The 14,396-nt window shown below is 33.3% G+C and overlaps 1 protein-coding gene across 1 annotated transcript; it reads right to left on the bottom strand.

The window, feature by feature from the left end:
* Positions 1–9,579: 9,579 nt before the first annotated feature.
* LOC149527990 (mechanosensitive ion channel protein 6-like) lies at positions 9,580–13,090 on the bottom strand. The gene is made up of 8 exons (XM_089807972.1): positions 12,662–13,090; positions 12,423–12,487; positions 11,932–12,339; positions 11,185–11,308; positions 10,662–10,955; positions 10,318–10,520; positions 9,861–10,080; positions 9,580–9,690 (listed from the first exon to the last, which is right to left on the bottom strand). Exons 1-8 carry the CDS (start codon positions 13,088–13,090, stop codon positions 9,580–9,582), a joined length of 1,854 nt encoding a protein of 617 aa, XP_089664098.1.
* Positions 13,091–14,396: the final 1,306 nt, after the last annotated feature.

The following is a 14,396-nucleotide window of genomic DNA, read 5'->3' as shown; positions in this document are numbered from 1 at the left end:
CATTTCTTCAAAGGACAATCTGTTCAGTAACAACCAGCATCTTAGTGACAATTTTAGAATGGGAGTAAGTTTAAAATGAAGATCTACAAGAATGCACACAAGATCTATGACTATAATGCAAATTATATGAAAATAACAACTCTTAAAATGCTATGACAATGGTCATACAATGATCCAACATTTAAAAAATAATGTTAAATGACATAAAAACAATGCTAAAATGATATGAATTTTCTAGAATGATATTGCTAAAAGGATGAATCAAAATGTGCCTATAGTGCAGATGCCTAAAACTTGGGTCCTTTGGCTCTTGGATTTCTCTCATATTTATAGAATTTCGGAAGGGGTTGGGGTAAGAATCAAGATTTTTACCTTTGATTGGTGGAAAAATGTGAAACTAAAAATATCTCATAAGAGACCATGATGAAGAATCCAATAGACTTGGTTTTGAGGATAATTGAGGACATTTCTAATTCTTTTAAAATGAAAAAGAGAGATTTTCAATTTTGTGAGGATAAATGATTTTTTTGTTTTAATAAATGTCTTATTTATTCTCAACACTTTATCTTTTCCTCCTCCTTTTTTGAATTTCATTTCATGAATTTGAATTGTTTTTCTCCTCTTTTAAATTTGGTTTAGGTCTTGTCAATTTGATAGATAGTTACTGACCTGATGTGATTTTTGATTTGAAAATTTGTTGTGTTTCTTTTGATTTTCTCTTTAATTTTCATTAATTGATCAAAATTGTGTGATTTAGGTCTTTGCCAATTTTTTGGTGTCTATAGTGGCTGCTTCTATTGTTGTTGCTTCCTTAGTGCCTCCCATACTACCATCCTTTACTGATTCCTCTTGTATTGTTTCTATTGTCACTTTTTCATCTTTCTTAGGATCTTTCATTTCTTGCTCACCTTAGTCTTTTATTGTAGGAGTGGATGACCCATAGATTTTTTTCTAGATTTGTGTACTCTTGGTCACTACATCCTCAATATTCTTGTTCAATAAAGGAAAGCTTTATATATCAGGGAAAATTTTGACTTGTATTTTTCCATAGCCTTGGTAATCTTCCTGTTCTCCAATTCTGGCATTACTTGGGCTAGAGTGGATTCCCTGATCTATCTCTCAATTTGTAAACTATATTGTCATTTCTGCTCAACTCAGTCATATAGACTCTTAGGTAGGGAGTTGGCAATCTCAATAGGAGTTGATTTGAATGTAGCCATCGTCACATATATGGCTTCTTCAACAGTATTTTTTTCAACCTTTCCTAACTTATCAAAATCTATATGTGCAAAACTAGTTTAATATTATCACACAAATTATCTATGTCAAAGGAGGGATTGTGGCTTACCACCTTGAATTGACTCATGTCATTAGATTCTGTCTTCTCCTCATCTAACATAGCCACTAGAGTGTATTTTCTCCTCACATATGTCTTCTTGGCTAGATAGCTTAGCTCTACTAAGGCAATATTCCTCTTTCCTTTAGGTTTCTCAACAACCTTAACTTGCTTGATGGCTACCCTTGTGCTATACCTAGTAGCAGGTATTGTTGGCTTCTATTGTGTAATTTTCACAAACTTCTTCTTAGGTTTCTTCAATTCAGGCTCCTTATCTTTTCTCTTCTTCTTCTCAGTAGGCTTGGGTGTTTCATCAACTTCTTCTCCCTTGACACCTTCGTCATTTACTTCATCATCTTCTCCTTGTCCTTGAGTGAGTTCCAAAGGGACATGGACTTGTTCATCCTCTTCTTCATCTTCATTTTCTTCTCTCCCTTTGCCAAATCTCTCTTTAAGCTTCTTCACACGTTTATTCTTCTTCCTTACCATAGAATTTGTCTTCAAGGCAATAGTAATTCTGGACTTGGCTTCCTCAGAGTTTCCAAAAGAGGTGGCACTTTTATCTATTTCCTTGGCTAGTAGAGTTGTGATAGTTGTAGATGCCTCATCAACATTGATCACATATGGCAAGGTATTAAGACATTTGACCCTAGGAATAGTTTCCTGCACATATGTATAATCTGCATCCACTAAGAAGAAAACATGATTGTAATGTTTCTCCACTAGTGACACAGGAATCCTTAGTCTCTTTTTCATGGATTTCTTAAAATCCTCAAAATAACTAGTCATCACTGACTCAAAGTTATCTCCAAGTTACTCTATGAATTCTACAATATGTATTGTAATAGACCTATTGTTCTTCTAAGAAACTTTTCCAAATGTAGGAAATGTGTTTTGCACATAAAAGAATATACAAAGTAGTAAAGAATCAAATTTGCAAGATTCACTCTTTTTTTTCCTTATTGCCTCCAAGTTTTTCGATAATTGTTGAAGTTGCAACTTGACAAGGTCAATTAGTAGGTCTAAGATAGAAACTATAGACACCTCTTTCTCAATACTACACCTGTGTTCTTCTCAATTATCTCCTTTGAATCATTTCACATGCTCTTGGGTCTGTATAAGGTAGGATACCATGTCACTTAGTTGATGATGCTTTTAGTGATCTTAATTGGTCCATTTTCCAACCATACAAAGTCATCAAATATTCTACTAAGCACAATCTTTATCCATTTAGTTTTGAATATGTTAGGGAAATCTAGGGCATAGGTCAACCCTTTCTTTTCTACATTTTTATTCTCTTCCCTTAAGATTCCATCTACACAAAGTTGACTATACAAATCCCTTATCTCCATGACTCCTATACTCACCTAACATCCTAAATCATAAGAACCTTTGGTATCATCGATAGTGCACTAGAAAAGTCTCCTTTATAGGCAATTTCAGGCATTTCTCGGAAAGGTGGTTGTCTTACATCATTACTAATTGATTTCACATTAAACACTTACTTTCCTTCCTTAATTCCTAACACTTGTAGAAGAGGTAGCTTCCATATTTGATACTTAGGGTTTACAAAAATTCAAACAATGAAACTCAACACTAGTAAAATACCTTTCGAATGTTATGAATATGTCAAGTTTCAGTTGAATTCAGTTAACAAATGCAAGAATCTCCTGTTGCAATTTTTCTTTGTGCTCTCTTTGATTGTTGGTGAATGCAAATGAGTCAAGAAACAATTATATAACCCTTCCAATTCTGCAATAAATTCTGAATGCTTACATAGCTATAATCTCGGTCAACATAGGGTTTCCAACTCACTCAGCATATGCATTATTTCCACTTTTCTCAATTTACATAGCAAACTCAGCCAATACTAGCATACCTTCGTTACACGAAAATGACCGAAATTACATTCACTCTTAGTAGTAACTATAAAACCTTTCATGCTCAGGGACAACATGAAAACTAACAAAGCTATAGATTTATTCCAAGTTCAAACCAATACATTGCATCTTAATTCATGCATATATAATCTTTTCAAAACTTAGATTCTTAGAACTGCTGTAAAATATATTATTGAAATATCAGTCCACACATGCTTTTGATTCCCTAGTTGGAGGTAATGTGATCACCTAAACCATTGGATGAAGTGACCTCATCTAAACTTAATGTGCTGAAATATTCCTTCTTCTTCCATGTCTTGTTCATCTACACTTTGACCTTCTCAACATTGACCTTTTCATTGCCTTTATTGTTTCCATTACTTGGTGTTGGTGATCTAGTTGGAAAATTTATGTTGATATGACCAGTCTTCAAAAAGCTAAAGCATGTAGTCTCACTCAACCATCTATTGTAGTTGCCTTTGAAATATTTTCTAATGCAATTCTTGGGAACATGTCCATATTATTAACATTAGTGACAAGTGTACCTTGTATTGTAATCCCAATTGTAGGATTTTCCATTTTGTTGTACTTTTGTCTGCTTGTTAGATGACATTATATCTACATTCATATGTTTCATGTCCATACTTCTAACAATTGTGACAATATCCTTCAAATCTTTCTATGCTTAAGACCTTGTTTCTTCATTCATGTGCCTGATATACTTGCTTGTTACACTTATGACAATAACCCTTGAATTTCTACTTAGGGTTCTAATTTGCATTATTGCTCCTACAAACATTTTTTGTATGACCTAACTTTCCACAATTATGACAAGTGGATTTTTAGTTCTTACCTTTGTTGTTTCATTGTTCACCAATTTTAGATGATTCTCCTTCTTCAATTTTGGTGTATCCCAATCCAATAGTATCATTATTAGATCTAGGAAATCTCATCAGTTTCTCAAAGTATTTGATGGCTTCACTAGGTTTGTTGAAACTTTTAGCAAAATCCTTTTCTTTTCTCAAATCATTCCTCAGTTGTTTATTCTGTAACTTGAGGGTTTTGATCTCAATATATTTTCCATTCAATTCATGATTGGAAATCATCAATTGATTCATTGTATCCAATTGCATGTTAGGAATCTTTTACACATTTGATGTCTTCTCTTACAGTTTGTTGGTCAATGTTCTTTTGTCATTTTCAATAATGACTTTGTCCTCCTCGAATTTCTTCTTCTTCTCGATCACCTCACATAGAAATACTAATTGGACTTCTTGTTCTATCTTAAGATTTTTGACCTCTTTAGTTAGGGTACCATTCTTTTCCATCAGATCTGCAATAGCTGCATCAAACTCACTTGATTTTCCATTTGCAAACAATTCAATAGTGTCTCCATCTTAATAATGAGAGTCATTTTTCTCAATAGACATTTATTTCCTTCTCCTCAATGAACATTGTAGTTCATCTCTTTCTTCCATGAGTTGGTGTAGGGCAAGATGGATTTCAATCTTCTAGTTCTCAATAGTCTTTCCCAAATTGTAGACTTCCATCTTCAAGATCTTTCCTCATAGTTATAAAGCTTTCCTTTCCAAAGAACAAGGCTCTAATACCAATTTTTAGAAATAATAATGGGAAAGTAAACTCTACCGACGGGGTGGTGAATTAGTACTTCAAAACTTTAACCATAAAAAATTCACCATACATACATCTTATAATTTAGTATGTAAACTGAAATAGCTAACTACACATGCTCATCCATAGCATGAAACAAATAACACATAGCACAATAAATTTGTTAAACCCTCTGATAAGAAGGTAAAACTAGGGCGGGGATGAAACACACAAATCTTCATGGTTGCAATGATAAAGTGTAGCCAATTAAAGCTACAAGAAGTTTGACTATAATAACTATGATCTACCCTATGATAGGCCTGCCCTATTAAAGGCTTACAAAGACTATTAGGTCTCACCCTGTTAAAGGATTTAAACACCATGCTAAAAGTGTTCCTTGTTAGAGGACTTAAACTTGCAATAAAACAAGTACTCGGTTAAGAGTTTTACACAAGCTTGTTAAGACTACTCTATTAGGATATTTTCTCCGCATTGCTTGTTGGAATAATTTAGCACCATGATCCTTCAATTAACACTCTATTGCTAGATGTCAAATCTTCTCTTTCCTAGTGTGTACTTGATCCTTCTAATCAGATATGTTTCCTTTGTCCTCTCTCTACTTTTCTCTATTCTCTCTAATTGATTTTTCAATTCATAACATTGTCACAACCTCCATAGCCATCATGAATGCTCTTTGTACTTAGCATTCATCTCTCTTGTGTCTCCTTCTCTTCCTTCATGCAATACAAACTATTTACGGTTTGTCTCCTTAAGTAAACACAAACTTTGGCTATGGTTAGGTTAGAATAAATGGATTTGGTTGATCCATTTTTTCACTTAGAACATCCCTCAATTTGATTGGTTGCATGCGCTAGATAGGGATTCGTAAAAAAATTATTAAGTCAACCCAAAAATGGTTTACATAGAAGTTTGTGCCATTACAAAAAATTATGACCAAATCTATTCACTCGGCAATTGAAGTCACTAATGCTTGGCATTCACTGTATCTTCAATGTTGTAATTCATCTTCTGAATGAGTTAGCATACTCTATTTACTCATCTTATGAGTGATTCGGCACTAACTATCTTCTCGGCATTGACTATGTATATTACTCAGCGTGTATTGTTTGGCAACTGATGCTTGACATGCCTTGATCACTCAATTCGCATTGATTTCTTGGCTTGCTCTAATCACTTGGCTTGTAGTGTAATTTTGTTGAATAATGACTAAGTATTTTGTTAATGCCTTGTCAAAGCCAATTTGAGATTAACAAACTTATTCAAAACTTATCTTAAACTTTAGTAGCCTTACACACATCATCTATGATGTCCATACTACCTTCTTCTAAGATCGTCTAATTTCATATGCCTTATGTGAAGTTCACTAAAAAAAATTGTATGATTGTTTATTTTTTACCACTATTATACTTAGACAACTTTCTAAGTATCCTATAGCTAAACTTGTCTTTTGATTTAATTACCTCAAATTTTGTGTTATTTTTCCATTAATGACAGCCTTGTCAACTATCCTTAGCCAAATTGCCAACATAGCCTTAGGTCTAGGTGTTCTTGTAGGCCTCACAGTTCTTTCAACAATTAAATCTACCTTTGAGACCTCACCCTTCACAACCTTTGTAGGTGGTGTTCTCTTTGATAATCTTCTTGTTACTCTCTACAATGTAGGAGAAATATTTGTAGATGAGACCACTAGAGTAAGTGAGTCTGTTATGTCTAAAGGTTCAAGCTCAATAATAGCTTCACCTTGTACCATCATAGGGGTAGAAACCTTTGCTTTCGATTGCATAGATTAACTTTTTTTTCTACGTTCTTCCATCTGCTCTTTAGGAATTCCTTCTTTCTCTACAATGTTATCAACTATTTTCTACACCTTCCTTTTCCTTGAACTTCTTCTCTGCTCCTCCCATACCTTTTGAGATTTCTCTTGATAAGTTCCCCATCTTTCTACATTGAGATCCTTCTCAAAACCAAGTATGGCATCCACATGTTATGTTGCAACAAATGGATCTACTCCATAACCCATAAGAGTTATCCATTGAACTCTAGGTTCAACTGCCTCCATACATGTATAATGTGTCTCTAAAATAAAACAAGTTGTATCTACTTTCCTCTTTGGCCATTAAAACAGGAACTTCACACAATCCAACAAGTGAGCATTAATGATATTATTTTCTCTTTGTTTCATTATTTTGTAGCTCCCTTAAAAAGACTCTAGGGTTGTGATTTTTGAAACTTATTAATTCTTTCCTTTTAAAATCACATATCCTATTTTTTAAATTTGTATCAATCATTCATGTTTCCTCTTTTTTTTTTTCATTTTCTTATATTCTTTGAAATGTATTTAATCAGCCTTGCATTCTTCATCTTACTAAGGATTAGATGAGAAAGCAAGAAATATCATTGGTGTGTTTTAAGTGTTGTACCTAGTACATCTTCTAGGCCCTAAATACACATGTACTTAAGCTTACTTAGGTCTACATAGGAATATTCCCCTTTCAGTGGTATTATTACATTTTCACTTTTCCACCTTAAGTGTCACTTTCACCTTTGGTGGACTTATCATATTGGCACTTTTCTACATTAGGTGGGTAATAAGTTATTACTTTATGTATAAAGGCATAATATTAAGATGTTTACATAATCTTATACTTTCCTATATCTCACCTTGGCCTATTTAACCAAGGGGTCTCATGTGAACTTAATTCTATTGGTTCCATCTAGTTGCATTTTTGACGAGAATACAATTTATCCTTCTCATATTGGTTATCTCTTGTTATAACACTTTTGATCATACCTCTATATCTTGGGTAGCTACCTCCATAGCCAAATTGTACATGGTATGAAAGATTGATAAGTGTCTTTAGATAATGTTTTGAGACATTTTGAATTTATTTTTGGTAGATTATGTTTCGTTCCTTTATGTGGATTTATATTTCATGTCAAAATTAGTCCATGGCAATGCATTTATGAGGTCGCTATCATGATCAAGGTGTTTGAATTAATTAAGATAGTCTTTAGTTTTTATCCAAATGAAAAAATGAAGGAAAATATATATACAAGCATTTGAAGTTTGAATGTAGTTGCAAATTTTAGGAGCTACCTAGGATTTTACCATACAGATTTAAACAACTCGATTCAACTCACAAAAATAGAACTGTTAATGCACATTAAAATTAATACTCCAAAAATGATGCAAACCTCTAGGATACTTACAAATGCCCAACATAACATCACCTAAAATTGACAAAGTGATAAGCAAAGAGTCATATCACCAAATCCATTGAATGTGTAGGAATGCAAAACATTTATATAAATTGATAAACTATCTTTGTATATAGGTTGATACTCATAAGAACACAAATTTTGTTGTAGACCAAATGGGAACACACAAAACCTAAGATCTAAAATACTTTTACATTACTTAACATCATACTACAACCACAAGATGATATGAATCACATTCTTTTACGTCTACCAACATTGCATCACAAGTAGGAATTGTAGAGGTTGCCAATAAAGGCAAAAACTAAGGTCAGTGCCCTTCACAAAGAGAAAACACATTATTTTTCCTATGAAAGAATATTAGCATGATATATTTAATGTTCTAAATTTTGAAGGATACAATAAAGTATCAATGAGGAATGAATGTATTGAAACAAGTAAGGGGAATAGAGGGATCACAATCCCAATGAGAGAATCATAGATTTGAATAATAAAAGTAGATAAAGAAGACCTACATAAGTATTGGCTGGAAATAATATAAAGGGGGCAACAATTAGGATGGATTCTTGTTACTTTTCTATTAAAAGCTTGAAGATCTACAAGAAAAAAAATCTAGATAGCAAAGCTCCTTATGCTACTTTAGAGAGAGTAATTTATTTTTAAACAAATAGGCTATAAGCCTAGTAATATATTAATTATAAATAGTCAATAACAAAATAGAAAAAAAAGGCTCTTAAAAGCCAAATATTTATTTTTCAAGGAACATACATACTAAACCTAGAAACCTATTATAATTCTATGTTGTCACAAAATTGGCATATTATCACATTTAAACCCACATATGAAGCATATAACTCCATAACTCTTCAAAGCGAGTCAGTTTTTCTTCAAAATGTTGTCGGTACCTGTCGTATATTAATTATAGTTCTTTAAAAGAGAGGTTCTTTCAGCTTGAGATCATAAATGGAAGGACATTGAAGTTGTATAGTGATTCTGTCGTGTGGATAAAAGAATGATGTTCCTTTTAAATGTATAGATGGGTAGGTTGTAGCCCAAACTACAAAAGAATGAGTTATAGTTCTACTTTGATGTATCAAAAACTGGTTCAATACTTGATCCATATTTGGATCAATATGACCTGCAATAATGTCAAATGGACCTCCTATTTTTTTCAAGTACTTAATTATCTCCCTACTGTAGTCCAATCTGAAAATTGGATGCAAAGTGGTAATAACAAGTTGACAAGAAAACTGATTTGCACTTGCATGACTTTCATGAACTTCTCCATGCCTTTTCTGTTGGCATTATATTTATTAAAGGATGAACATGATTTCTTTGTTTTGTACAAAATTGTATGTGTATGTAGTCATTACTACTGACTTATGGCTCGAGGACTTCAATGAGGATATATTGCTGCCTTCAGTAAAGCTGCAACACAAAAAACACAAGACATAGATGTCTCTGAAATTATGTTGAAGGGAACATGTCTTTTATCAAAATAATCTCCCTCACTCAGGAGCTGCTGCTTCTTAATCGTTCCGACCATGCTGCAAGGATGCTCAATCCTACAGTTGTAATATTAGAAACATGTACCTTGTTCACAAAGCAATGGAGCTTTGTTACCTGCAAAACACAATCCAAAAGAATTTGTCATTATAATTACCAATGCAGATTCCAAGATAAGTATTGAAACAGTCATTAAAACAAAACAAAGAAAAATAAACACTTCCAATAAAAAATTTTATTCTTTATTTACCTCAACTCATTAGAAATGAATGAGGATCTCATCTTACAGTAGACCCAGCAAACTTAACGGGCGTTTCTTCAGGCAAAATTTGATATTCAATTTGAAATTCCTCAAGCATATCCTTCATTTTCAGTAGCAATGCAGATCTTCTATTTGATCTCTCACTTATGTTTTGATAATTCATTGTATGTCTGATGATGGTTGCTTTAAATATAGCTGCATAAACAAACACAGTGCTTAAATATTCATACAAATCAAGGAAATACCTATTTCACAAATAAGATAAGCTAACCTGACCTTACTGGCCTTTAGGCCAAAGTGGATCAACGGACCTAGAAGAGTTTGTTTATGATTCTCTTGTTGCTGAGATTTAAGAATAAATTTATAGAAACTTTATGTGATTAACCCAATCAAGTATTTCATATGTAAGGGTGTTTGCAGATTTATGTGTAACTGTGCCTCGTATTATACCATTGCTAAAAAAAAATCACATATAAAAGGACCTTCTTATTCTCTCCTTAAGTGCAGCAATTTTTTCCACAGTAGTAGTAGCATCCACAAAGAAGTCAACACTCTCTCCCATATCTGGACTCCTACGATAGTTAATGATTGGTTTCGTAGATAATACTGAGTTGGGGTAGTATACTTTCTCGTTATCACTCAACAGAAACACTGTTGTGAGGATGTTTATTTCTTCCACAACCATCTGTACCATTCAAATATCAATTAGTTGTACAGTTGTATTAAAGAACCAATCTGTAACATTTTCTACTTTTTCTTTTTTTGTTCATAGGTGAATCTTCAATCATTTCAGCCATTTGTGAAAGGTGAGAAGGATGACTTTTACCTGAACTCCATCAACAATACACCGATCACCCACGTCAAATGGATGCGTGATAAATACAAACACAATGGCTTCAAAGATTATTTTGCAGGTATTTTCGAACATGAAAGCCACAAGCAGAAGGGAAGTTAATATTATAACAATAGCATGGGTGCTGGCAATGCCCAGAAGTACCAAAGAGAACATTACTATGATTATAACCACAACTGCATTGATGAGCTTGTGTAGCTGTTTAACTGCAGTTTTGGAGTCATTAAGAGATGGAGAAAGTAATTTACTTTCTTCAAAAACATTCATCTGCCACAAAAAAGATACATTAGTCAGTATGTCCCAAGAAAGAGCTAATAGAACTAGATAATCCATATTGCCTAGTTTAACTTATTTTGTGCTGCTTTCGTCAGAATAAAACAGCAAAATTAGGTCAAAAGAACATGCAATAAGCACAACGTTCCGAACAAAACTACATCTAGCTATATGTTGGGAGTGATATTTAAAAGCAGTATGGAACTGATTTGAAATAGCATACCATCCAGTTTGCAAGAGACGATTCAGTGATCCTTCTTGTATCTGAGGCTCTTGTAAATTGGGGAAAGACTCTGCTCACCTCTGTTTTCCTCATTAACTTCAGCAGGTCATCTTCCTCAATATAACTGCAAAAGATGGGACTCCAATTTAACTAAGAAAAAAAAATTCTGAAACATATTCATTTTCCCAGAAGTAAATGAACCATGAGCTGTGGATTTTCCTGATATTCTCTGGTCCTATTTATGCTAGTAGGTTCATGCTTTTTCCTCGGTGCTTTTGTAAAAGTTAGATGTTTGAGAACAATGGCATTAGCACCAAAATGATCATACAATACAAACTGCTGCACATGATGCTTAGCAGAGCCGTTTTGGTATTAGTTCATGGTTTAGTTACCAAACACATGAATGGGTACATGGTCAGACTGCAGTATGGTTAGGAACTGGGATACCAATTTCCAGTCCATAGTGGTGATCAAGAGTGCTTGTGGATCTTATTGTGTGAGGATGCCAGTTTAAATGGCAACGGCGTTCTGTTAAGACATAAATAAACTGCCAATAGTATTGCGTGCTACAAATTTTTTTTGGAACAATCCACCAGAGACTAGAATTGGCATTATCTATGGACTATTAAATATTAGCTTTCTAATTCTTGAATAACAAAAACAAAGCTTAATACGGTACCTCATTATATGACAAAGCTTATGTGACGTAAAGGTATTACTTCAAAGAACAAGTCAGTGGATGCATACTCTGTTCCACGCTTAGCAACATTTTCAAATATCCTCTTTGCCTTAATTGCTGCTTGACGTTCACTATCGATCTTCGGATCATGTTTATGGTAATTCAAAGACCTGTCAATTATGTTAGCGATTCCCGAATGCCTGATATTTCGGATCCATCTCTTCATTTTCCAAGCAGAGACATTCCTCTCATTCAGCTTCTGCAGTTGTTTGATAGTTATCCCATTGGTGCCCCCTGCCTCTTTGTGCCCTGCCCTACCATTATTCCTGTTATCAGGAGTATCTATTTGAATTTCTACTTGTCCTGCATTGTTCGTATTATTTTTATCTGCTAGAGCGGAGGATTGATGGATTTCCATCATTGGGGGCGGAGATATAGTTTCAAGCACATATTGATGGAATATGGACTTCTGAATTCTGTCAAAATATGTTTTCACATGAAAATTCAAAGCCAAAATCTTCACCAATAGTGTCTTGAATAGCCTAGAAATGAGGCGCACAGAAGACAAAGTAGAAATTTCCCTATGTTATCCAACAGGTTTTTGTTCTCGGTAGCTCGCTCCAACTGATACCAAAAATTTACCAAAATATTAGAATGTAAAAGAGATCACAAATATAAAGAGGAATTTGCAGATGAATAAGAAGAAAAACCCTATCCTCAACAACAATAACAATTATGAAAATGCATTTCCATTGAGAGGAACAATTATGAAAAACGAGAGTGTGGAACGGTTACTACCTTTTTATCAAATATGAGATACCATGCGAGCAAAACTAAGCCGAACCAGAGGCAATTCTTCGCACTACTCCTCACTCCATAGACAAAGTAGAGGACCCTCTTCCTCAAAATGAAATTTCTCTCGATTACGTAAACCCCCCCACGAATTATCCAGTCAGAAACGAGTCTCCCGCAGAAAACAAGCAGAGCCATCAAAAACCACTTCCATGACTCTAACCCCCAAATGTAACGTTTCTTCAGAGGCCCGACTATGAGACTTGAAAGCAATCCTGCTATAAGAGCCAATAAAGCTGCACATTCCAGAAAAAGCCATTTGTCAAATTCGGAGTGCTTGTAATTTGGAGGAAACTCCCCTTCTTTGATGGGGCCATATTTTTCTTCGACATCAGCTGCAGCTGAGGGAGATTTGTTCAGATTCCTTTCAGCCATTCTCGTAGATTTTTCCATTGCATCAAATAAAGAAATCGTATCCATGACACAGTGAATAAACTATGAAACATTGTATCCGTGACACGCTATATAAGCTATGAAAAACCTTTTCACTTTCCATTCCAGTCCACAATCCGTTCGAATCAAAAACCATTCGCCTTCCCTCCCTTCTCAAAACCCAAATTACAGTCCAATGCAAGCATTGCACTAGAAAGAAATAATGAGAACAAAATGACATTTGGTCGTTACCGTGGCATGATAAGAATTTCTATTTGATATTATACTAGCTTATATATATATATATATATATATATATATATATATATATATATATAAAAGCTGAGAGTTATCCTTTTCGAGAGGCGCCTATTGCAGTTAGTTAGATTATGAAAATAGGCACTTCAAGAATGATAACTCTCATCTTTTATATATATAAAAATATATATAAGCTATTAGCAGACGTGGTGCACAATTAATAAGCACAATTAATAATGTCATTTGTTTAAATATATTTTATTTATTTATTTTATTATTATTTTTTATTTTTAAAAATATTATTTTCATTTACTAAATTTGTTTAATTATTAGACTTAATATTTTAATTATCAATAAATATTAAAATAAAATTTGGCATAATGCATTTGAATAATTAATTTTGAACGACTTAATAAACATGTTAATTTTTTAAAGGGTCAGTATCAATTTTATAATTTTATACATTTTATTATTAGTTTTGATGATTCTACATAGATAATATGGCATCTAACATATCAATGAGAGCATAACTTTTATACATAGTATACATATCAATGTCAGCATCAATTTTATAAATATTATTATTAGTGTTGATGCTTATGCATAGAAAATGTAACATCAAATATCGTAAGTGTACCTTTAAACATCATTTGAAGAGTTGAATTTATTCATTTATTTGTTTGTTCATAAAACTCACATAGATGGAAAAAAGTATGTGTTCATGAGTTGAATAGTGAAAATAAATTATTCATCATGTTGTTCATAACACTTACATAGATGAAATAGGAAATATAAGCCGAAGTAGAAGTATTCAGATGAAATATAGGAAATATGAGAAGAAACTAAAAAAAGAACATTTCTCCATAATGATGTAGCTGCATCACATATTCCTCAGTGATAAGGATGGTGTTGCGACCTTTATTAGAGCAATGATCGCGGTAGACTTCTTTCATCATTTATGGAAATGCATTTGTTTTTGCAGATGTGTCATGCATAACTTTGGCAACATCTGCCATTTCCATTATTTCTAGTTCATCAACAGTATCAATTG

Source organism: Cupressus sempervirens, chromosome 11 (assembly GCF_028749045.1).
Source record: "Cupressus sempervirens isolate cs-2001-9-10 chromosome 11, ASM2874904v1, whole genome shotgun sequence".
Classification (NCBI taxonomy): Eukaryota; Viridiplantae; Streptophyta; class Pinopsida; order Cupressales; family Cupressaceae; genus Cupressus; species Cupressus sempervirens.
This window is presented reverse-complemented; position numbering and strand designations above follow the sequence as displayed.